We start from the raw sequence: 26197 nt of genomic DNA on the forward strand, positions 1-26197 counted from the left end.
CGACAGACACTGACCATAGGACTGCTCTGGAGCAACTTCAGATACCTCATAGAGTGATCTCTCTAGGAATAAGCTCTAGGTCTTTCAGGGCAACTCTTAGTTAAAGCTGACCATAGAGTTGCACTGGAGGAGGACCTAGATATTCCCAGAGAGAACATAGTAATCAAATCTGTGAATAACCAAATCCGCAAATATCAAGGTGCAAATACCGGAGGGATGAATGTATATGTAAAGAGGGGAGGGGAGGAAGGAATTATTTATACTGTATTATATGAAGAGTTGTATTGTATTTTATGTGTGTGTTGGGTTTTTTATTATTGTATTACTGTTATTTTCTTGTATTTTTAATGGATTTTGCTTTTGTCATTTTGTTAAACCGCCTTGATCTTTTGCAAAAGTGGTATGTGTGTGTGTGGTATTATTATTATTATTATTAAATAACAATAATAATATGCTCCCTCTGAGTGTTGTTTTTTTTAAATCTTATTTTAGTTTGCAATGCCCTCCATTTCTTCTTGGGATATCCTCCACTTTAGGATAGGTATCCTCCATTTCATAACGCCTCGTCCTCCTCCTTTTGTGGGGAGGAGGAGGAGGAGGAAGAGGGCCTCTCTTACAGAGGGAGAGCTACAGAAAGGCAACCCCAATTCCAATTTCTGGGTCAGTTTGGAACAAGGAGGGGCTCCCTTCCTTGTGTTGTTGGTGGTGGTGCTTGTGGTAACTAGTGTAACTGCTCCAGATGGAATATTCCCCTCAGTGCCAAACAGTGAGCCAGGCTGGCGCATGCGCACTCGAACCCCCTCCGGCCTCCCCCCTCCCACCGCTCCTTGCGCCTGCGCAGAGCCTTCCTCTCGCTGGGAGGCGTCCCTGGTACATAATAAGAGAGGATGGAGGAAGGCGGCGCTAATCAGGAGAGCAGCACTAGCCCTCCTCCTCCTCCTCCTCCTGAAGCAGAAGCATCAGCAGAGGCGGCCATCGCGGAGCCCAAGCCAGAGCCAGAGCCAGCTCCAGAGCCTCCAGCAGAGCCTCCAGCAGAGCCTCAGCCAGAGCCTCAACCGGGACCCAGCGAGGAAAGCCAGCCGCCGGAGCAGCCTGCAAAGATGGTGAAGACCGTGACGAGCCTGGTAAGCCAGGACAGGCCTCTTCTCTATGGAAGGAGGACCCCTGTTGGGGGAGCAGACCCCCAGCAAGCCTTCCCCCTCCTCCTCCACAAAGAGGGCGTCCTCCATTTCCCGGACGCGTCCTCCTTTATTTTTCCTCCATTTGGAGGACGGCTGAGAAGCATGGGTTTGTGTTTTATATAGCTTTTTGTTTTAATCATATATATATATATATATATATATATAAGATTTCTGTCCAGGAGAAATGTATATATATATATATATATATATACACACACACATATATCCTCCATTTGGAGGACTGCTGAGAAGCATGGGTTTGTGTTTATATGGTTTGTATAGCTATTTTGTATAGCAAATTGTTAAACATATACAACATAACATTAATAAAACAACACAATAACAATTTATATAGTTTTATGTCTATATATATATATATATTTCAAGGTTCTGTCGAGGAGGGATTTGGGAAAAAAAGAAGTCCATTTGGTCCTGTCCTCCATTTCAGCCTTCTGTCCGGGAAGAATTGCAAAACGTCCTCCATTTTGAGCATGACTAAGAAGCACACATTTGCAGTTCTGTGAATGTTTTAACAGTTTTTATTTGGCTGCGTCTTACATTTCCAGCTTCTTGCCCTGGAAGAATTGCAAAATGTTCTCCGTGCTGAGCATGGCTGCGCATGGCTGAGAAGCATGGATTTAGATTTATCTTAGCGGTTTACAGCCTTTATTTGGTAAAGTCCTCTCTTTCTCTTGACTGCCCTCCCTTTTGCGGTGCCTTGCCCTCCTTTGCAGCTATAGGACCTCTGGTCACCATGCGCACTCTCTCAGCCTCAGTGGAAAGCAATGGCACAACTCCTCTTAGGGAAGAGGTCCTCCATTTCCACCTTCTGTCCAGAAGGAATTCCAAAACGTGTTGCCTTCTGGGCACGACTGAGAAGCATGGGTTTACATTTATATTGGGTATTTTTAGCTCTTTTGGTTGGTTGTGTCCTGCCTTTTTCTTCTATGTCCTACATTCTGCTGCGCCTGGTCCTCCTTTGCAGTTATAACGTCTGTTCACCCCTTGCAAACCTGCCTTGGGGACTCTCTCTTGGGTTGCATCAGCATGAGCTGTGGGGCAGGCTTCCTTCCTTCCTGCTTTGTGCCTCACGCTCCTCCTCCACCAGTTCTGCTTTTCCTCTCATGAGGAAACAGTGGCATTTCCCAGCAGTTTCACCTTGATATATATATATATATAGAGAGAGAGAGAGAGAGAACTGCTGGGAAATCCCACTGTTTCCACATGAAAACCGTGGCAGTTCCACTGTTTCTGCTCTTTCCACCGGAAGCAGTGCCAGTGCCCAGCAGTTTCACACACACAACACACACGCATATATAGTTAAAAGGCGAAACTGCAGGGAAATGCCACTGATTCCTCATGGATACACTGTTTCCACCAGAAGCAGTGACAGTTCTCAGCAGTTTTTCATAGGTGTGTGTGTGTGTGTGTGTGTGTGTGTGTGTGTATATATATATATATATATATATGGCAAAACTGCTGGGAAATGCCACTGATTCCTCATGGATACAGTGGCAGTTCCCAGCGCAAGCAGTGCCAGTTCCCAGCAGTTTCTCTCTCGCACACATACACATATATATTTAAAAGGGGAAACTGCATGGAAATGCCACAGTTTCCACTGGAAGAGGTACCAGTTCCCAGCAGTTTTTCACTTGTGTGTGTGTGTATATATATATATATATATATGGCAAAACTACAGGGAAATGCCACTGGTTTGTCATGAATACAGTGGCAGTTCCACTGTTTCCACTGGAAGCAGTGCCAGTTCCCAGCAGTTTTTTGTGTGTGTGTGGTAGAACTGCTGGGAAATGCCACTGATTCCTCATGGATACAGTGGCAGTTGCAGTTTCTACTGGAAGCCATGCCAATTGCCAGAGGTTTCTTCATTCTCTCTCTCTATACAGAGAGAGAGAGAGAGAGAGAGTGTTAGCCATCCTTTTTTGCAGGGGATCCATTACAGACCCCTCATGAAAACGCAATTGGCCTGAATATAGGCACATGGGCACGCGCCCCATCATTTCCCCCTCTATTCCTCCCTCGCACATAAGCGAGGGACGCAAGTTTCAAAACCATGGAGAACGGAGGGAGAACTGTATATATTAAAGGTGAAACTGGTAGTAAATGCCATTGTTACCACATGGAAACAGTGGCAGTTCCCAACAATTTTGCCTGTCTGTCTGTCTACCTGTTTGAAGTTGAAACTACTTTGAACTGTCACTGTTTACACACGCACACATATATGATGTAGTCAGCCCTCCACATCCACAGATTATTTTATTCACAGAGTCAAACATCCAGGACTGGAAAATATTTTAGAAATCTATAAATTGCAAAAAGCAAACCTTGATTTTGCCATTTCATAAAAGGGACACCATTTTACTGTGCCATTGTATTTAATAGGACTTGTACATTCACGGGTTTTGGTATCCATGGCGGATCCTGGAACCAAACCCCACCAGATACCAAGGGCCCACTTGTGTATATACCGTGTTTCTCCGAAAATAGGACACTTTCCACTCCCTTCCCGCCCCCTTCTGTTCTGCGCCAAGCCTATCACTGTGTCTTATTTTCAAGGTATAGCTTATGTTGTGCAAATGCTTAGAAATCCTGCTACGGCTTATTTTATGGGTATGTCTTATTTTCAGGGAAACGGTATATACACGCACAGCTACATGTACATATAGACACATACTTGGTTGGACTCTTGTTTGTATTCACTTGATTGTGGGCTGTTGACATGGCTGGTTCCCAGAAGTGGCTCACCCTCCTTTGGCATTTCTGGTTAGTTTCTGATTAACTACCCAAATAAAACAAGCTCTTCTTGTTTTTAAGACTCCATGTACAATCCCCCCTCCCACCCCCGCCATGTGAGAGACAGAGAGCAAAATCATGTACTGGTTGACAAGGAAGTTAGACCCACACGCTTCAGGCTGGTTTTTCTAAACCACAAAAGAGTCAATCAATTTGTTTTAAAGGTGCTGTGTGATAGCACCTTGTCCCTCCCTATTTTTTTATGCTGAAACAGCCAAACATGGCTATTTGAACAATTATGGGGAGTTTACTGCAAGGGAGGTATGCATGGTATAGTGCCTTAGAGGGGATACCTAGGTCTACTCAGACGTAAGTTGGCACTTGATGTTGTTGTTTGCCTTCGACATACAGCAAGGGTGACCCTATCACAGGGTTTTCTTGGCAAGTTTTTTCAGAGGGGGCTTGCCATTGCCATCCTCTGAGGCTGAGAGAGTGTGACTTGCCCAGGGTCATCAATCTAGGGTTCAAACCCTGTCATAGTCCTACCCTCAAACCACTACACCATGCTGGCTCTTACAGGTAAATGGGTATTTGCTGTTGGACTTAAAATGCTCAGATCTGTGGTCTGGCCTGTCCATGTTTCAGAGCCCTAAGGCAACCAACCTCTGACCTGTGGTATATATCTTGTGAAATCCTCCTTGCTCTTAAGGTCCCCTGTCTTCTTTGCAGCAGACTTTAATGGCTGCGCAAATGGGTGCAGTGCCCGCCAAATGGAGCAGCGTGAGCGATCTTCGCTCTGTTGCTCTCGACTCTCCATTGGGGGAAAAAAGGAGGAGGGAAATGGCTGGAGAACAGGAGGGGACGCTTTTGCAGCCAAGAAAATAAAATGATTACTGCAATAACCTGGCACAGAGACTCTTTTGCAAGCTTCTAAGTCTTTTGTAAAGACATTACCAGCTGTCTGTTTAACCTGTCTTCCTCACTTCCACTACCTGCAGGGAAACCTTTGTTTAAATGTGGCTTTTTATCTTGAAATAGCTTACTCTTCTTAGTGTGCTGATTAATTTCTCAATTAAAACTAGCATCCTTTTGTTGCTGTTGTCCACCATGTAAGTCCTTGTTATTTAATTTTAGGGCTAAATTCACTATTTCGTGTACAATGGTAATATGCTCCTCAGTTGCTTTTTAATTTTGCAAGAGCTCAATGTCAGTCTGAAACCATCTAGGAAGAAGGTTTTCAGGGCTCTTATTATTCTGAGCAACAAACCATTGTATCTGCTCTCGGTCTTAATTCTCCCTGGCTTTAGAAGCTGGAGCAGACCTGAAGAGCAAAAGCTACTCATGGGAGCTATCTCACATACAAACGTTTCTGTGAAACCATGTGAACAGAGGATGGTTGCTGTTGTTGTGTGCCTTCAAGTTGTTTCCGACTTCTGGTGACCCTATCATGGGGTTTTCTTGGCAAGATTTGTTCTGAGGCGGTTTGCCATTGCCTTGCCCTGGGGCTGAGAGCATGTGAATTTCCATGACCAAGCAGGGATTCGAATCCTGGTCTCCAGAGCACAATACTCAAACCATTATGCCACACTGGCTTGAAGAGAGGAATAGTTCCCTGTTACTGATAACTGAACTTCAACTAGTTGGTGATTAGTATAGGAGAATACAGGTATCTGCCTCTGTGTGTATGCATTTCAGTGGAAATTAGAGCTACCTTCACTGCCCTGCTTATGGAAAGATGATACGTAAATTAAATAGATACATCAAATGTGAAACAAGTGGCTTCTAGCAGCATGTGACTCAAGGAGTCGGAAACTCTCCTTCCCAAGGATGCATGCCTTGTGTGCTTTTTGTTCTTGCTCCCAAATCCAGTTCTAGAGCCTTTTTGAAATTGCACACTATGATTCCCTCTTTAACTGCCATAGGTGCATCCTGTGCAATCTTGGAGCTTATAGGCCTGTTACAGACAGCCAAAATAAAGCTGCTTCGAGTCACAGTGGAGGTATGGCGTTTCAATGATGCATGCATCCTAAGAGTCCAGAAGTCGCACCAAAGCCATGCTCCAGCCCTAAGGACTGGAGCGTGGCTTTGGTGTGGCTTCTGGACTCTTTGGACGCATGCATCATTGAAACACCATACCTCCACTGTGACTCGAAGCAGCTTTATTTTGGCTGTCTGTAACAGGCCATAGTTTAGGAAGGCACTAAAGTTCCCTGGCTGAGAATTGTGAATTCCTCTCTCTAAACTGCAAATCCTAGGACTCCACAGGATGTTGTCATGGCAATTAAAGTGAAATAATAGCACTATAAGTGTGCAGTGTGAAAGGGGCACTGCTGTAGAGAAGCTTTTTTTAAAAGTGGTTATCCATTACATTTAGAAAATCTGTAAATATAACTGAAAAGAGTCCTAGGCTGCATCTGCACAGCAGAATTAATGCAGTTTGACACTGCTTTAACTACCATGGCTCAATATGGTGGAATTCTGGGATGAGTTATTTTGCTTTCTCTTGTCAGAGCTCTAGTGCTGCAACAATTTAGGAATCCCAGGATTCCATGGGATGGAGTTAAAGCGGTGTCAAACTGCTTTAATTCTGCAATGTGGCAGCAGCTTCAGTTCAGATACAGTATAGAAAGAAACTACACAATCTGTCTCCTTTCTCTCTCCTCTTCCCTTCGTATCTATTCTTGTGTGTATTTCTTTTTTATAATATTCTTTTTACTACTCTGAAGCTCAGGAGACCAGCCGCGCTTCGCTTTCCCTGGAATCTTGACACACCCTACGCAGGAAAGCAAATGACCTGCTTTCACTTTTCCCAGCCCCCACCCGATCTTTCTAGTCACCGCTGCAAGGCCTCAACTTGAGTCATAATTGAGTAAAACTTTGTTCCTTCATCTGCAGATGTTGCAACATCAATAGTTGACTGGTGCAGCAATGCTGAAAAGTGCTGCTTATATTTAAAAGGGCTTGGGTTGTTAGGGGAGGTCAGAGGATGACAAAAATGCTACTTTGATCTAGACCATGGGTGGCTGGTTGTGTCTGTCCAAGTGCTGTTGGATTGCAGTGCCTATAATCCCATACCTGTGGCAGTGCTGGCTAAGGCTGATGGGAGTTGTGCATGTAAATATTTTTAGTCTGTGTATGATGCTATAAAGATAAAATTTTAATTTTGCTGGTTATTTGTGTCACAACTATTGTTGTTGCATTCAGTGATATAATGGAATTAATATGAAAAACATTACTATAGATTCTGTATGGTATGGTATGGAAAGCAGTCAATAGGGAGGTGACACCATGAGTTATCACACTGGGTGATGCCAACCCTAGTGATGCCACTGCATTTTGGATGACTTTTAAAAAAGCAATCCTTATGTCAGTGCTGTAAGATATGTCGGCATTTTATCTCTATCTGTTGAAAGTGGGGCTTGATCACAATGCTGATCAGCAAGCTGAAGAATCCAGGCCCCAAACTGGATTTTCTTCCTTGTAAAAGCATTCCTGATAACCGCTTCTCCATTTCTTGCTTGAGAAAAGTAGGTAGGTCTGCAGCTGGGCAATCCAGTCTATTGATAACTTGATAAGTATTCTAATCTTCAGCTGAAATCTCTTATTCTTGTGTAGTCTTTAGATATATTACTGGTGATCTGTTCCCCAGTGAGATGGAATTACTTTCTTTTTCCTGGCATTCTATATAGCCCAAACCTTTGCTGTATGAACAAAGGGTAACACATGACCTTTTCGAAATTGTTGAAATGCATTTCCCATCATCCCTTACCATTGGCTAACCTGGATGAGGCTAATAGAAGTTGCAGTCCCACAACATCTGGAAGACTTCAAGTTACCCACACGGTGCTTTTTCTACAGGCTTAAAAATCCTTGGGGCTGCAGTTTGAAATACATTAAGTGTGGTGTAGTGCTTTGAGCATTGGATTAGGTCTCTGGAAACCAGTGTTCGAATCTTAGCTCAGGCATGTAAATCCACTGGGCAACCTTGAGCAAGTCATAGTCTCTCAGCCCCAGTTGAAGGCAATGGCAAACCCCCTTTGTAGATACTTGCCAAGAAAACCCCATGATACGTTCGCCTTAGGGTCACCATTAGTCGGGAATGAGTTGAAGGCACACAATAACAACAAACTGAACGCAAGGGATTTATGCATAAATTGTGCTGAGGCAGAGCACAGTGATGGTTTATCATCTGGAAACTCCCTTATAGCTTGCTGATATGTTGTCTTTTTGATTCTGTAATCAAATTTACTAATCAAATTTACCTAATGGCTAGTAAACCATTGCTGACTTTCTGTGCTCTTGCAGTAACCTGAAATGACACCATTCCTCCCTATTTATATCACCTGTGAACCTAATTGTACTGTCGTCTCCATCTGAGTTCTTCAGTAGTCTGCTCTCTGCTTTTTGAAAAGGTGAATAGCATTAACCTAAGGGTACTTTGGTTAATTTATGGTGAGCGCGCGCACACACACCTTGTAGGGCTAGCTGTTATTCTGAGTTCTGTAAATGGCAGCTTAGATGTTTCTGCCTACTAACAACATCAGTGAAAATGGTGCAGCTTTTTACTCCCTGACCATTTCATAATTAGAATGGCCTGCAAATTGCTGGTAGAGTTCTACTAATTAGAGTTCTAAAGAAACTTTCTTTTAAGAAAGAGGTAATTTATATTGAGCTGCTTCACAATATATCTGTCTTAACTGAAAATCTCTCCCCAACAGTAAAACTACAGGTAGCCAGAGGGTGTTTCCACACTGCAAAGTTAAAGCAATTTGATACCACTTTAACAACCATAATTCTGTCCTGCAGAAATTTGATTAGGCACCAGAGTGCTTTGTCAGACCACTCCAAATACCCCCACTATCCCAGAATCCTGTAGGATAGAGTTGTGACAATTAAAGTGGTGTGAAACGGCTTTAGTTCTGCAGTGTGGCTATACCCAGAGATGTCTGGTTTCTGCATTTGTGGTGGTTTTGAGAAGAAAGCCCACCCTTTCTCAGAGCCAGTGTGACTTAATATATTAATCTGCATGCTTGTCTGAGAGTCTGTACAAATACCATAGTGGACTGCATGAACAGCCCAGAAGATTACCTAATTGAGTATTGGCTCCAGGTGTGTAGCAGTGAAGAGTGTGTGCCTTAAGAGTCTACACAGAATTTCAAGAAACTGCCACCATGAAGGTTTTCTGTAATATCCTGAGTATGAGGTAACCAGTTTTCAAGCACTGGGATGTGGAACCTTTTGGCCAGCCAGGTACTTTGGACTACATCCTCCATACTTTCACTTGCTATGCTGGTGAGGCTGATAGGCGCTATAGTTCAAAACCACTAGAGCGACGGTTCCCAACCTGTGGTCCATGGAGCCCTTATGGCTCTGTGAGTCTAAAAGTTGGGAACCCCTGCACTAGAAGATCCACCTATGGGATACCCGAAAAGTTTTTTTAGATGTCTCTCTGTGGGTATATAGTGTCTTTATCAACCTGGACACCTGCTCATTGATAGACTTGCTGTGTGGCTCTAGGGAACTAATCTTGGTTATACACTCATCTTTAAAGAGAGGAAAATGCTCATTTCTGCCTTTTCAGAACATCCCTGGAGTCCATAAATCATTTTGAATGTGTTCTCTGATTTGGCTGCAGTGCAGTGCTGTAAGCTGCCAGTTGTACTAATGGTTAAAGACCTTGAATTTCAAGTTTTCAGAACTGAGGAACTCTAAATTGACCGTCTTGAGTTCTTAATGTAGGGTTCTGGTAGTGATCTGGTAGATATTCTATTTTTCCAGCTGCTATAATATTGAAGCTTGAGAAAATCCTGAACTGCTAATTAGACCTTTACACTAAAAAGCCTGTTAGGTTTTTAATTAAAACTGAAAAAAATCAATGAATGATCCTTTGCCTCTTCTAAATATGCCAAAGAATTCATGTCCTTCCAGACTGCACCATCTGCTGCCACCCCATTGCAGGGAAGTGTCAGGGTTGTTGTTTTTTCATTTATCTCTGGAATAGTAATGCACTCAAAACACCTAGAAATGCTACTGGCCATTTTGCTGCATATGAGGGCCTTTGAGGACACCTCAAATCCTTTAGACCTAGATCAAGCCATTTTTTTGTAGAGAAAGAAGCCAAGTCTAGGCCTGGAACAGGTGAAGAGGGTGCAGAAATACACCCAAATACAGTGAAATGGCCAACTTTGGGAAGCATCACGGACCATATTGGGATGATAATCCAGATTTTTTTGGTATTAAGTACAAAAACAGGGTGTTAATCCAAAAGGGTGTGTGTGTTAAAACAAGGATCTTGCTGGGGGCTGACACAGAGCCCTCAACCCCTTGCAGTTGCCAAGCCCTATATATAAGAACTTTGGTGCCTGCCTGGGGCTGTGATGAGATTTTACAGGAGATAGTGTATCAGTAGAGAGAAAATGCCATATCTTTTCGAAAACTATAATATCTTTGAATAAGAGTGTTTTGGATAATCTTGGGCTTTTTTTGAGTCCATACTACATTAGGATATCTTGGAAATAGTTACAAAATTCTTATGCAGATAGTTAGCACAACATATGTTAGTGTTGCCTTTCTGCCTTCTGAACAAAATTCTGGGAGTGTGTGTGTGTGTGTGTGTGCTTTCTGGAATGGGTATTCTTGAAACTTCATAATAAAGCCACTTACTAAGATGTGGATACATAATGTTCGGCCAGCAACAAAATGCTGCATGCCAGTGTGTCCTGCAGCAAACATTTCATAATGCTTAATGCAGAGTTGGCTGGGAAGTGAATGGGTTTTTTTAAAAGCCCTAAACTAATGCAATCTGAGTATTGTAATTCAAAAGGAATATTTCTCTTCAGATTGGCTTATTTTCATTGTTGAGCTGTTTCTTAGTTGCCTTTACAATATGTTTGACTGCAATTGGAGTTGTGGAATTTCTTGCACCTGAGTACAAAGCAAAGTTGCATCAGTAGGTGCAAGCTTTGCCTTAGTTCTGCCACAATTGGAGGATTTGTAGATAATGATAAACGGTGCTTTAGGGCAGGGATGGGCAATTGTTGGAGGTTAGGAAGTTGCATGTGGGCCACTCATCCCCTCCAAATAAAAATGAATAAAGCATTTTTTCAGCAAAATGCTTCCGAACTAGTGGATTTGGAGCTAAATTCATCTTGTTTTAGTCCCCAAAAGGTTTTTTTCCCAATAGAAAGAAATGGCAAGGTCAATTTCCAGGTCATTTTTTGTTAGGAAAAAAAATCCTTTCCTGGGCCTAAAATGGTGTTTGGGAGCATGGAGGGGAAGTACTTTTTGAAAATCGGGTGCTTAAGAGCTTCAGGGGTAGTATACACTAACACTTTCCCCATCCCTGGTTTTAACACACTCTGCACAAACAGAAAGGAACCTGGGTTGTTGCCTGGAAGAAGGATAAGCCAGTATTTCTCTAGCATGGCCCAGAGAAGGACGAACAAACCCATACTGAATTTCACTTTGCGGGTTTCCTAACTTCCTAGTTGCAGGAGCCATATTTCAGACAGTTTTAACTAAATTCTAGCCATCTGCTAAGCAAGCCAGCTACAAACTTTAGATTGTCTGGTTTGCCAGATCAACCAGACAGACCACTATTCTTGGCTAACAGGTAACAACAAACCAGGAACTGGCTCAAATGAGACTTATCACTTGAATGTACTGTACCTCTTGCTTGTGCAAGAGGAGGAGAGGAGGGATAGGGCTATTATTATTATTTGAACTTAATGCTTTACACAGAGCTTTTCCCTTCATGAGCACATAACAATAACCTGTGGTTTAGTGATTTTATGTGAACGTAGAGAGTAGTGCCTTGATCCAAATTCATACTGCACAAGCCAGGGAATTTACACTGTACATGTTAAATGAATGCAGTTGGATCTGTTAAGGGCTTGCTTTTATGAAGATGGGTTTTATCTAATAACAGCCAAGGACTACAAAAGTTGACTGTGTTTGGTAGCCAGCTATCTTTCTTTACTAACCAACAAGCTTTGGGTAAATATGGTGTCTCTTTTTGTCCCTGAGATCCAGTCTATTGTGATAGGGAACACAAATGGGGAACTGCTTGCATAAGGGGATATTGGATCCTTCCATTACCCAAGCAGGTAAAATGGTGTCCAGCATAACATCCCAACATGATTCTGTCCAATGTTTTTCCTGCTTTTAATTTGCAAACACAAGACTTTATTTTATGGCCTGAATTCTATTGTTAGTTCCAGTAGAGTAGACCTGTTGAATCAAAGGAATTTGTATAAGTACTTGGATGGGAGACCGCCAAGGAATACAAGGTGCTGTAGAAAACAGTTCGGAGGAAGGAAGTGGTAAAACCATCTATGAGTATTTCTTGGCTAAGAAAGCCCTAAGAAAATACCATAAATCGACAGCCGACTTGAAGGCGTACACACACAACACAGAGATAAAGATATATGTATAACAAGTTCTTCCACTGGTGAGAAGTACCTAAAGTAAAATACTTAGTTAGAAGTCAGCAAAGCACAACATGCTTTGAATTGTATTCAGATTTTTACTTGGAAATTTATGTATACCTTATTATAATATTTTAAGATATGGCATCTCAGTGGTATACATTTTAACTACTTAAATGCAATCATAATGTGAACGGGAAGAATAAATAACTGAAAACTATTAATTTAACAAGCTGTGCATAATCTGTATTCCTCTTGGGGATCATTGCCAGGAAGGAATGAAGGAAGAGAGGAAGAAAGAAAGGAAGTCCAATCAAATTAGTCATATCAGACTCTCCTCCCATTTGATGTGCTGCTTTCTGAGTAACCATGAACTCTGGAAAGATGAACTCAGATACACCCAACTGCAAGGAAGTGGTTTGGGTATTGTCCACAGAGTAATGGGCATGGATATTGATGTACAATACTTACAAAGAAGCCTGTGGAAAGCTAAGTGCATGCATTTAGTGAGCTCTTGGGAATGCAACCCTAGATCTGCTAGTGAGTCATCAAACTGAAAGCAACTCAGCACAAACCAGGTGGGTAAGGGAGGGGAGGTCATGCTGACTCTTTTTACAAGGTGTGCCTGGATTTATCTAGGTGTTTCGTGGTGGAAGAGACAAATTGTCCAATCTGTACTTTTCTCAAGCAGTTACAGATTGTGTGATATGTCTGTAAGAAAGCCATGATGGGGTTGTGAACGTCTGGGGCCATCCCCACCACCCCACAACAACCTACCAATATTGGCAAATTTGCAAGTATGTGCAAAGGATTAGAGATTTAGAAAATTCAAATATAAGAGAAAGCAGACCTTTTCAATAGTTCATCCCTAGAATGTTGCAAATCCTTCTTTCCTTGTGCAGCAAGGGAGGCAGACAAAATGAGTCTTGGCTCAAGCATCTTGGTGAAGCTGAGGTCCTAGTACAGTACACTCCATTGCTGCAGTAGAATTCCCTTCTCAAACTGAAGTCAAGTGTGTTGGTCAACAATTCTTGCTGATTGGCTGAGTTTTCTATATCTCACTCTCCTCAGCCTTTAGAACAAGAATGAACATGTGGTGCCCAAGACCATATTTGTAGCTAGTAAACCTCTGGTCTAAAATTTTTTGTCCTGCCCTTCCAAGCCTTGTGCAATCTGTGGTGTGTCCTGGAGTGGACAATTTAGCCCCTGGGTTACCTCAAGTTAGCCACTCATGATCACTTCACCAGTTCCAAAGCCTTTCAGAATTCCCCGTGTCTTTAGATTCCAGAGGTTTCCTTCTGTTTTGTTTGAAGGAAAGAGAGAGAGAGACCCTATTCTGACTTGATGCATTAAGAATACAGTCTTGAGATGTTACTTCATGCCTCATTTATTATTTACTGAATTCATACCCTGTCTTTTTGTTAGGAAAAGGGCACTCAAGTCAGGTAAAAGTGATGACATCAGACAAGACGAAATACAGTTTAAACATAAAAACTAAGAATACAGTTGAAATGAAGAGAAAACACCATCACTCAGCCAGCCACAGCTCCCCTTGGGAACAGCCAAGTAGGGATGTTTAACCCAAAAAATCTTCACCGGGGCACAGAAATAAAACAAGAACCATCATATTTTGCAGAGAACATGTCATGTGGTCAGCACATGGAAGTAACGTCCTTCCATTAAATTATCTTGATTGCATAAAGCTGGAGTGGTAAGCACATAGCCTTCCAGGCGTTATTGGACTGCAGCTTCCAGCATTCATCACTGGCTATGCTGCTTAGGGTTGCTGGAAGTTCCAATCCCAGGATGTCTGGTGGGCTACATGACTCCCACCCTGGGAATAAAGAAACTTGGGCGGGTTACAGACCGCTATAAAGTACGTATTCAGTACGTACTAGGGTTAGGAAGGGGCGGTGCTTCCACACACCCCTAACCCTAGTATGGACTGAGTCCGTACAAAATGGCGGCGGCCGTTCCACACGGCCGCCGCCACGATGGCATGACGAACGCACCGCCTCCAAACGAGGCGGCGCGGACATGACGCCATCGCTCTGCGCGAGGGCGCTTAATGCGCCCTTTACACGGAGCAGGAAGGAGCTCCGTTTCGGAGCTCCTTCCTGGTTTGCATTGCTGGGCGCAGCTTTCAGATGGCTGCGCCCAGCAACGCAAGGGAGAAAGGGGCTTTCTCCTCCTCCCTACCGCTGCGGGGTGTCCTTGGGGCTTCAAGCCCCAAGGACATCCCTTTCCAGGCTGCGGGGAAGCAGCCTTTTGCCGCTTCCCCGCAGCCTGCAAAGTGGCAGATCAGGGCCTCGGAGGCTGCCGGTCTGGCAGCTGAGGCCCCGATACACCGGGGAAAGGCGCGCCTACAGGCCACCCCAAAGGGGCGGTCTGTAACGCGCCTTAGTACATAAATGAGGATTGATGACAAGCATACTTACAGCTCAATTGTATACACATCTACTCAAAAGTAACAATTCAGTTGGGCTTACTCCTTGATAAGAAGTTAGAGGACTTCAGAATTGGTGTTCATATTACTGTATCTTAATTGTACTGACAGTATGTATCATCTCTGTAGTTCAGTTGTGACCTGAAAGCTGAAGTATCAGTAGAAACCACAGAAGTCCTCAAAATCCTGCAGCAATAGCCTCCATATATGTGTGCTTGCTTGATACTATGTTTCAGTTATTTTGATGGTATTTATTTCCAAAACAGGTGGGCATCAGGTGAGACCCTTAGACATGTTCTTTACTGACCTGATTTACTTGGCCTGCCCAGTGTTCCCATCTCCAGAAACATGATTTTCAACTTATTAATCATCTCTCTGCTTGAAGTTCTGTATTGTTCATAGCCTAGGATTGGTATACTGAGAGCAGCTCTGGACATACAGTTTCCCTAACCATTCAGGCTAAATGCCACATCGTTAAATGTTGTAACTGCTTGCTTGTAAAGAGATCTACCAGGCAGGGAAGTTCTTTTAAATGAGATGATGCTGGACATGTATGGGCAAGTTGTTCTAAAAGATGTCAGCTAAGTACAAAACTGAACTAATTGTTGTGGTCAAAAGATGACAGACAAGCCTGTCAAAAACAATGATGTGAAGCTTTGATGAGCTTCACAGTACTTACATGTCCTTTTTGTAAGAGGACATGGATTTTCTTTCTTTTCCTCTATTCCATTCTATTTTTCCTCTGGCTTTTCTTTTAAAACTATGATCACAGAAAAGGAGAAATACAAAGTGATGAAAGAGAGGAATTATGTCTGAAAATGCATTCCTTTGAAGGTGATATTCATAAAATACACTTTTGTAAGTAGCAGAAACAAAGTTTTTCTCACCATTGAAGAATATTTAGTAGAGAATATTTATCTTCCCAGCCATGTACTACACATTTTATGGTATCAGTAAAAGAATGCAGAATCCTGCGACATTGACCATTATGTAGTTAAATTCCATGTGTTAGGAATATAATTTAAAAGAGTATGTGCATCTTCAAAGATTTTAAAGTTATAAAATTACTTGGCTTTTTAAAAACAAAAAAAAGTAAGACCATTCATGTTTTTGAACTATATTTAAAATCTGATGATGTCCATCCGTCCATCCTTCCTTCTCTTTTCTCTTCTCTTCTTTTTTCTTTTCATTAACTGAAACGTGAATCAAAATGGCTTCTGGTTAAAGCTGTACAAAGCTTGTCCTAATGTAACTCAGAATCCACCCCCAGCTCCACCACCACCCCAGTTAGTATGGCTAGTGTCCATGGTAATTGGGGGGTTCTGAGAAATGCAGTCCAGAAAACTTTTCTTAGTTCGGTTAATTACACTGACCAACACAGCCACTTGTCCAGTAGAGTGGCCACCTTGAGGGGCCTGAGTTGAGAGAGGGATCTTTATGGGCATAAAGGCAAGGTGAGTGAGAGGAGCCCAAGGGCTGGAACTATAGGATGGACCTGGAGAAGAGTTCTATCACAACAGCTACTGTATCTTGGGCCTGTTACAGACTGCCAAAATAAAGCTGCTTCAAGTCTCTTTGGAGGTATACTATTTAAATGATGCATGGGTCCTAAGAGTCTGGAGGTCGCACCAAAGCCACACTCCATTCCTAAGCATTGGAGTGCAGCTTCCGGAGTCTTAGGATCCATGCATCATTTAAACAGCATACCTCCAAAGAGACCCGAAGCAGCTTTATTTTGGCAGTCTGTAACAGGCCTTGGTTTTACCTCTTACTGAACGGGCAAATCTTTTTCTTCAGTTGCAGTACAAATTCTGGAATGCTCAGATAGCAGGTACCTGGAGCTCTCATTCACACTACACAAATATACAAGTGTTTTCCACTTTAACTGACATGGCAACACCTGTGGAATGCTGGAGCTTGTAGTTTCCTGAGGCATTAGAGCTCACTGGATAAGAATTCTAAATACATTCTAAATAAAATCAATACGTTGTTAACACCCACTCCCACGATTCCATGGGATGTTGCCATGGCAGATAATGTGGAATATCTTTTTATATTTGTGCAGTGTGAATGGTCTTTCCTCTGGTCTTTCTACAGGCCTGTCTTATGGACTTGATCATTTCTTGTAAGTTCTTTTAATGAGAGGTGCTTCTAAGATGAGGTGTTTTCTTAGGCTGTGTTTGATAAAGAGGGAAGTAGTCCATAGATGGTTACGCCAACCAGTACTTTGAAAAACTCTTATTTTCCTGCAAGAAATGAATATGGCCATCTGCCCGGAAATAAATGGTTACATCTTAGGCTCCTCAGTTATTCTGTCTCTTCTTTCCTACAGGATGAATTCACAACAGTACTAAAGAGTGCTGGTGATAAGCTTATCGTCCTCGACTTCTCTGCCACATGGTGTGGACCGTGCAAAATGATCAAGCCCTTCTTCCATGTAAGTGAGCCCCTCTACCTCCTGTGTGCTGTACCTTTATAGAAGCTGTGGTTGGGTCTTCTTCTCACTTTCCAACATGTTTAAGCTGTTTCCCCTAGTGCCTCCTATTTCCCTACCAACCCAAATAGCCGTTATGCCCAGGGGGCTCAAGTCAAGGGAAGGTTTCAGGGTCAAAATCCTGGGTTTTGATATAACCCGTGGATAAGTCGAGGGTAAAACTTAGGGGGTTATAAGGAAGGACGGAAAGGGGGAGATACCACTTCTGCCCCTTCTTCTCTGGACCTCTCCCAACCGATTCCCAGGTGCTGGAGGAGAGGTTTTAACATCGGAGTGAGAAAGGAAGCAAGTGGATTTAAATGGAGAGTTGTTTCCATAGGGAGCAAGGTCTTGCAAAAGGTACTGGAAAGATGGTTTTAAATGGAGGTGTTTTTTTGATAGGAAGCAAGGTCTTGCAAAATGGAGCAGAGATGAGCAAGTGGATTTAAATGGATATGTTTTTTCATGGGAAGCCAGGGCTTTCAAAACAGAGCAGAGAGAAGCAAGTGGATTTAAATGGAGAGGTTTTCCATGGGAAACCAGGGCTTGCAAAAATGGAACAAGAGAGAAATAAGTGGATTTACATAGGGAGTTTTTCCGGTAGAAAGCAAAGGCTTGCAAAATGGACTGGAGGGGGAAGGAGCTGGTGTTCAGTGGAGATTGGGGCATCAGGCTTGCATGCTTTAGGACCCTTCTAAGCACTACTGATGTATTGACCCTTATATGTCAATATAGTCGAGTATGTACGGTATTTCTGTTCCTTACATCCACAAGAAATGTGTGAAAGTCTGGTAGGCAATGTGATGGCACCTTGAAAACATAACCAGACTTCTACTATTAGAAGCAGGACTTACCTGTCCTTCATAGTTTCCAGTTCCATGACTACAATAATTTCTCCAGTTTCCTGCTTTCTTTGCATGAACTTGCAAATTTGTTCAATGTGCATACTGCACATGAGGAGTAGAATTGAGCTGTTCTGTGTGTAAGTTAATAGACTGGCAGGAACCAGAACTCCTTTTTTATTTGATTTTTTATATACTTCCCTTGGGGAAATTTATAAATGTAAAAATACAAAGCAAACAGCAAAGTCACAACCAAAGCAAATAGATCAGCCAAAATGGTATAAAGACCCTTAAATATTGGGATATTAAGAGTAGGCAATAAAACATAGTAAACTAGAAAATAAGCACAAATATCACAGACTGAAGGCTTACCAGTAGAGTTTTTATATACAAAAAGTAAATGTTCCTCAGTTTTTCTTTTTTAATCAAAATTTCTTAACCATGGGAAACAACCACCACATAAGGAAAAACTTAACAATTCAATTAATTTCTCAGTACTTTACTGATGCTTGTTTATACAGTCGCTCCTCCGTTTTCTCACACTTGAAGTCCACATCCCTCACCTGTTTGCAAACGGCAAATGGAGGGGGACAAAATGGGGCACACACTGCCATTCAAGCCAATAGGACGTAAGTATTGGCAAATTTCTGTTTGTGTGTGTGGGGAGGGGGGTCTGGAACAGATCCCCCCACAAAAACGGAGGGGCAACTGTATAAAGCCGTACATAACAAACCTGTATCAGTGAAATAAAACCCAAAAATTTAATTCTGTCACCTTGGCTGAGATGAATTTAAATGGTGAAGTGTAGGAGCCTACCATTTATTCTCTGCCATGGTTTAATGCTATGGAATCCTGGAAATTATAGTTAGTTGTGGTACCAGAGCTCTCTGACAAAGAAGGCTAAATGTCTCACAGAACTACAAATTCCAGGACTACAAATTCCAGAATTCCATAGGATTGACCCATGGCAGTCAAAACCGTGTCAAACTTCATTAATTCTGCAGTGTGGGTGCAGCCTTTATTGCACATCAGTTAGAGCAGAATAAATTTTAGATATTAGGCCTATCGGTTTTACACTGTTCTAAAACATTCAGATTGGGGGGGAAATTACTACCAGAATGGAACACAAAATATATCACTTGATGCATCCGGGAACGGCTGTGTTACCCAGCTCTTGCTTTGGTGATAGTTTTATTAAGGTGTCTATTTTTCTTTGCCTATTTTCAGTATGTAGTTGTTTCCTTTATGAAGAGAGATAAGTAGGGCTCGTGAGTGAGGTGCAAATTGGAGGGCAACGTAGAAAATTTCTGATACCTTCCAAGGGGCACAGCAAGCTTTCTTTTCTCCTTTACTCCACTTTACTCTTCCTTCCTTTTCTCCTAGCAGAAAGAAAATCGAAATCTTATTTTTCTTTTTGTTGTGCAGGAAACAAAAGGTGCCTGCATTTTTTATTTTAATAAATATCTATTACAGAAATGTCTGCAGTATACCAGGAAACTGCACACTGGCTCATGTATTTTATTGCTCCCTGATGGCTAGCCTCCAGTCAGGTACTTGGCAGCACTTCCCCTGGGCTGCGCTGCTTTTTTTCTTGAGTGCTCTGCTTTCTTTCTTTCCTTGCTGGCCTGCCCTTCTCCTCTTGGGTTAGATGGGCGAAGCCCTGTGGCTGGTTGCGTTGACTGGGACAGAAGTAGTACCATCAACCATTTGTCAGCCATTTCCTTCCTGACGTTGAAAGAATTAATCTCTCAAGGCAGTAAAGGCAGGAAGCAAGATGATGCATCTGATTTCACAGAGGGCCATAATTTCTGCGTGACTTGGTTCACCAAGCCAGGAATTGTGGTTGTAAGGTCCTTGCCTCTTCTCCCCAGTTCTGTGCCTTCCCATAGAATTGGAAGAGACCTCAAGCGTAATCCAGACCAACCCACTGCCATGCAGGAAGACACAATCAAAGTACCCCCATCCAGCCTCTGTTTGTAAACCTCCAACTCCTCCACACTCTGAGGCAGTATATTCCACTGACAAACAACTCTTACTGTCAGGAAGTTCTTTGGAATCTCTTTTCGTATAGTTTGCACCCATTGCTCTGTGTCCTAGCATAGGAAACAAGCTTGCTCTGTCTTCAATACGACATGCCTTCAAATATTTAAACAGGGCTATCATGTCACCTCTTTAATTATCTCCTTTCTTAACAGAGTCTTGTTGAAAAGTATCCAGACGTAATGTTCTTTGAAATTGACGTGGATGATGCTCAGGTAAGCTGTGAGGCAGCAACTGTCATTACTGCTTTCAAGCTTCTTTGAGAGGGTTTCTTAAGTTGAAGAATGGAGCAAAAATTCTTAAATATTTGAATTTAGAACCCTTTGATTTGCAAAATATGTGCTGCATCTTCTTAGGCTGCATCTGCACTGCAGAAGTAATGCAGTGCAGTTCGACACCACTTTAACTGCCATGGCTCAGTTCTATGGAATTCTGGGATTTGTAGCTAGCCTTCTCTATCAGCAAGTTCTGGTGCCATAATAAACTCCCAGGATTTCATAGGACAACACAATGGCATTTAAAGTAGTGTCAAACTGCATTATTTCCGCAATGCCTTAAATGAGAGACACGAGGGTTGACTTGCATACTAGCAAAATGAAGTGTCCACCACCATCTTCCTGCATGTCTCTTCACCAGAGGAAACACAAGCAATAACTTAATCTGGTGTTGACTTAGGCAAAATGCATGCTAGTGCATCTTATTGCGGAGATCTCCCTAAGAAGTAATGAAACTCAGGAGTGGATGATGCATGTACTCAAATACCTTGTTGAGCAACATAGCTTAGTTTGGGAACAATGCTTGTAAAATTTTCCTCCTGAGCAAGCAGCACTCTTATTTTATATCCTCAGCAGACTAACTCAGTCAAATTTGGAAAGTGGTGGTTTAGCTTGGGTTCTGGTATTTGGCAATGGTGACTGTGTGTAGGACCAATCAGGGCAGTTTTTTAAATGTGGTGCAGAATCGTAAGTGGGCTTCAGATAAATTCACAATCAGTATGCGGAGCATGAGCTTTTCCCTCAGATGCATTTGGTTGAGTGGAAGGCAGGTACAGACGTATGTATGCCATTAGTATGTGAGGACATGTGAGGATGCCTACTATGTGAGGATGTCCTCACATACCCATGTGAGGTCCTACCTCTCGGGCAGATTCCAGATGGTGTCGCTTGGGGACAGTTATTCGTCCAAGAGGGAGCTCAAATTGGGCGTCCCTCAAGGTGTGATTCTGTCCCCAATGCTGTTTAACATTTACATGAAGCCACTGGGAGAGATCATCCAGAGACATGGGGTGTGGTGTTATCAGTATGCTGATGACACCCAAATTTATTTCTCTATGTCTCTGCCTGCTGCAGTGACTAAGGATGGCATCTCTCCTCTGGATGCCTACCTTGGATTGGTAATGGGCTGGATGAGGGAAAACAAACTGAAGCTGAATCCAGAGAAAACAGAGGTACTTGTGATAGGAACCCCAAGTCCATGGAAGGAGTTTTGTCAACTAATCACACTTCCCCTAAAGGACGAAGTTCGCAGTTTAGGAATACTCCTGGATTAATCTCTACAGCTGTCATCTCAAATAGATGTGATGGCCAGGAGTGCTGGGTACCAACTTTGGTTGATACGCCAACTGCATCCCTACCTGGACAAAAAGGACCTTGAAGCAGTAGTTCTTGCATTGGTAATATCTCGTCTAGATTTCTGTAATGTGTTCTACACGGGGCTACCTCTGTACCAAGTTCGGAAGCTTCATTTGGTTCAAAATGTGGCAGCCAGATTGGTTACCGGAACACATAGGTCAGCCCATATAACACCTGTGTTAAAAACTCTTCACTGGCTGCCAATTAGCTTCTGGGCGCAGTACATGGCTTGTGCCCAAGTTACTTGAGGAATGCCTCTCCTTACACAGTCCGCCCCACACTCTCAGAACATCTGGGAAGAATTTATTAGAATATCATAAGCTCAGGTTAACGTCAACTTCCCATAGATTGTTTACAGCTGCAGCCCCCAAACTATGGAACAGCCTACCAGAAGAGATCCATCTTATCATCACCTTAGATGCCTTTAAGAAGGCACTTAAGACTGATCTCTTCCGGCGGGCTTATCTATCCGATGTCTTATAGGGGATCTTTAAGATAAAATGCTTCACCTCTGGTTATGTACGTTTTCTAGATGTTTTAGATGTTTTAATAATAATGTCAGTGTTTTATTGAATGTATTTTATATCTATACCGTGTTATTTTATTGATGTAATCCTGCCTCCATCCGCAGGTAGAAGCAGGAAAATACAAATTATTATGTTGTTGTTGTTATTATTATTATTTGTCTGTGCCTGATTTGCACTCCACCAAATGCAAATGAGAAAGTAGACTGAAGTCTACAAAAGCTCATGCTGCCAATTTCTTTCTTTCAGTTAGTCTCAAAAGATGCTACAAGATCTCTTCAATTACTGATTCTACAGACTAACACGGCTATATCTTTGAATAAATTCACAATAAATATTGACCACTTTGTATTCTTTTGCAGAATTAACTTGGTTCTCTGGACTGATAATTGTATGAGTCAGAATTCTGGTTATCACTGGTTATAGTGACACCAGGCACAGCATGTAGCATGAAACACAAGCTGTGATGAATGTCTCTAAAAATGGCTGAATTAGGTATTTGAGTGCCAGAAAAGTCTTCTCTGTTTGCTTCTTTCTTCCAGGCAAGTGGGTGGGAAACACTATTCAATCTAACAAAGTAGATGTGGGATTACTTCCACTGCATACACTTGGCGCATGATCAGTTGTTGTGTTACTGTTTTCAATTGATCATTTAGAGGTTGGAGAATCCTCTTCAGAAAGTGCAGTTAGTGCCTGAACTGCTCTGGTTTGCAGACATGCCTTGAGTATTCATTACAACATCCATGGATTCTAGTTAAACAACAATATTCTCTTGCCAGAAACCATGGAAACCAGTAAATGTTGACAGTTCAGGGCTAAAATTCCTGGGCAAGATAAAATTGTTGTTAATCTGTGACTTCACAGTCTCAGTAGAGATATGCACCCCATGAGTTTACCAAATTATAATTTCTAAGATTCCTTGGAAGATGTCAGGCAGAGGTAAGCTGTATTTTGACAGAACCTTCAGAATTAAAGGATAGATAAAGAGCACAGTTCAGGGATAGGGAACATTTATTTGACTTGCTAGAAGTTTTTTGACTGCAAATCCCAGAAGGCTCAGCCAGTTAGGCCAGTTGATAGAGATTATGGGAGTTACAACTGACAAAACAGGTCAAAGGTTCCCAACCCCTACTTGAAGCTGGGGTATAATAAAGTTCTTGATCCCATTTACCTTTGCAGGTAATGTAGTCTGTGTTTGTATGTAAATATAACATAGCAGAACCTGGTTTCTCTTGAGAAGCATTATAATAGAATTGTAGTTTCATCCTTGTTTTGAATTGTGGAATATGTTTTCACTGATTGTCTATTTGGGCTGCTTTAAAAATGAATTAGATAAATTCTACTCAAAAATTGATTAGATAAACTGGCTGTTTGAACAGAACATCAGTCTGATGCAATATAGCTCATAATTTCATTGCAAGACACCTATGGCTGTAGCATCTTCCAGAATCCCAAGGGTCAAAAGCAACCTTGGAAGACATTTCCTCTACTGAATGCTAATTATATACTACACCAGACTTATCTGGACAAACCTTTTCATCTTTTCTAGGACGTTGCCGCACACTGTGATGTGAAGTGCATGCCAACATTCCAGTTCTACAAGAACAATGAAAAGGTACATGGTCCCAACTTTTCCAGCTAAAAGTTCCACAGGGAACATGGGATGTCACTTTTACGATTCTACTGTGTGATGTTCTCAGTATATGAGGAGCTGGGATAATTTGAGCAGGCTCTCTTATCTCTGCACCACCAGGCTTCTCCCTCAACCCTTCTTACATGCTCTGAGCAGGCTTGTTAACATAGAGTGATTCCCCTTTTCTTTTCTGATGTTGACCATTTTTGGATTGGCAATGTGAACTCAAAGTTGTGAGCATGCCAGTAAAAATATTTTTTTTGTTTTTCTGGCCTGCTAGTTTTCTGTGTTTCCCTTCTGGATACAGAAGAGAAGCCTCTAAAGGAGCCGTTACATGTTAAAAGCAATGGTATTCACTCTAAGTGATCCAATGCAAAGACTTGTGGTTGTTGTTATCCTTGCTTATTTTGTCTGGAGCACTGGGTCTCATGTTATTCTGGCAAAGTATTCACACTATTTTCCTTGACATAGTACCATGGATATGGGAGGTTAAAAAATGTCAAGTATGTATTAAGTAATACGTAAGCTGCTTGGAAGCAGCTTGTAGAATTTTTATGATGCGCCACACTATAATCAAACTTCATTTGAATTGAAATGAATGGCAAATTCTCAGAGGCTGAAGGCAAAAATAGCAAATAACATTGACAGTTTTCCAAAATGATGTACACAGAAAGGAAGGAGGTTGTTTGACAGTCAGTTTTCGCGAAGGAGTTGCTCTACTAAGAGCTGACCTTTTCATGCTGAGTCATAGGTGCAGAGATGCAGAGTTTCTCTTAAGAACAGGCAACATATCCTGTTCTGTAGCCCTGCCATCAATGCAGACATTTCTTGTACCTGTGTTTGGATTACCAAGGAAGCTCCCAATGTATTATACCTTTTTGGAAGACAAAGATAGTATCCCCTCCCTCAAACAATAAGGTGATTCATCCAGGACACCTATAAGCTAGTGGTCTGTTGTTAAAGCTGGGTGCACAGAAAAACCAGTGCTCTCACCAACTTCCACTAGATCATCTAGCACCAATTTGGTGTTAAGATTCTTTGTAAGAATCACTACAGCAAGCAGAACTCAATCTGATCCTGTGAAGCAGTGTTTCTTAACCTTTGCTCTTCCAGATGATTTGGACATCATTTCCCTTAATGTCTCCCCTTTGGTCATGCTGGCTGGAGCTTTGAGGAGTTGAAGTCTGAAACATCTGGATTGAGAATCACTGGTTTAAGACATGTACTGTCCGTGTTCATGGGATTCATGAATGGCAAAGTTACTTAGCTTTGGCATATGCATGTCTGCTTTTGTAAACAAAATGCATTGAACTAAGAATAATAATAATAAATAATGGACTAGGTTAAAGCTGGCCTACTACCTCTTCTAAGCCTATTGCAGTGAATAAGTGGTTGCTAGAGTTACAGAACTGAGGTCCTGTGCTGAAGATGGGATTTTACATATGTTGCTGTTTTAAGGACCCAGACCAATTCCTCCTCCATGAATATGCCCTAAAATCATGGGAGATAACATGACTTTGCAGTGTAACATGACCTTAAAAGGCCTCCAATCTCTATGCTCTTGAAATCATTAAGAATGAATTGTAAACTAATTGGCTTTAAACTTGAAATACCTGTATTTCAGGTGCATGAATTTTCTGGAGCAAACAAAGAGAAGCTGGAAGAAACCATTAAGAAGCTAAAGTAACCATTGGTTCTGGTTCATGAAATGCGACTGTTAAGTTATAGCCTTTTCTACATAAACTGACTAAGTTAGCATATGTATCCCGAATACACTTTGACTCTTCGGACTGTAAATCAAAAGAATAAAAAATGTATAAACAGTTCCACAACTCTTCTTTTATTCCCTATTTGGGGTATGTGTGTGTGTGTGCACATGTACATATGTGCCTTAGTTCATTTTATTGTTTGTAGCAGTATCTGTATTATATAAGCCTCAGGATAAATAGCTAAGGGAATGGCTGCATTTTTCAAAACTAACCCATCTTCTAAATGTCAGTTGTGTAGTGTATTAGTATCCGGCTCTCTTTTGCAACACATCCGATTGACAAACAGGCATTGCTTCTGTTGGTAGTAAAGCATTACAAAAGCAACTGATAGTAACAGAAGCTGCAGTTGTCTCAACTGTAAATTACGAAGTTAAATTATAACATTTTCTGCATCTGGGAATCTTGAGAGATTTTTTCCAGCCCCAGCAACGCTTGGCTTCTACCTGCGGCTCTCAACTTTGGATCCTTAAAGTTTCTAAGA

The 26197-nt window shown here is 42.0% G+C and overlaps 1 protein-coding gene across 1 annotated transcript; it reads left to right on the top strand.

Annotated features, from left to right (window-relative positions):
• The first annotated feature begins 918 nt into the window (after positions 1-918).
• Positions 919-25773, top strand: LOC149323192 (thioredoxin-like). The gene is made up of 5 exons (XM_089488285.1): positions 919-1124; positions 17137-17241; positions 20315-20374; positions 23864-23929; positions 25572-25773. Exons 1-5 carry the CDS (start codon positions 1101-1103, stop codon positions 25632-25634), a joined length of 318 nt encoding a protein of 105 aa, XP_089344411.1. The 5' UTR covers positions 919-1100; the 3' UTR covers positions 25635-25773.
• Positions 25774-26197: the final 424 nt, after the last annotated feature.

The sequence above is a fragment of the Sceloporus occidentalis genome, unplaced genomic scaffold (genome assembly GCF_023333645.1).
Source record: "Sceloporus occidentalis isolate IW3139 unplaced genomic scaffold, rSceOcc1.0.p SCAF_1, whole genome shotgun sequence".
NCBI classification, from domain to species: domain Eukaryota; kingdom Metazoa; phylum Chordata; class Lepidosauria; order Squamata; family Phrynosomatidae; genus Sceloporus; species Sceloporus occidentalis.

Bases quoted from the DNA above. Each gene is read 5' to 3' on its own strand.
- LOC149323192 (XM_089488285.1), top strand. From the start codon at position 1,101: ATGGTGAAGACCGTGACGAGCCTG. The intron at 20,375-23,863 runs GTAAGCTGTGAG...CATCTTTTCTAG, and splicing joins TTGACGTGGATGATGCTCAG to GACGTTGCCGCACACTGTGA. The intron at 23,930-25,571 runs GTACATGGTCCC...CCTGTATTTCAG, and splicing joins TCTACAAGAACAATGAAAAG to GTGCATGAATTTTCTGGAGC.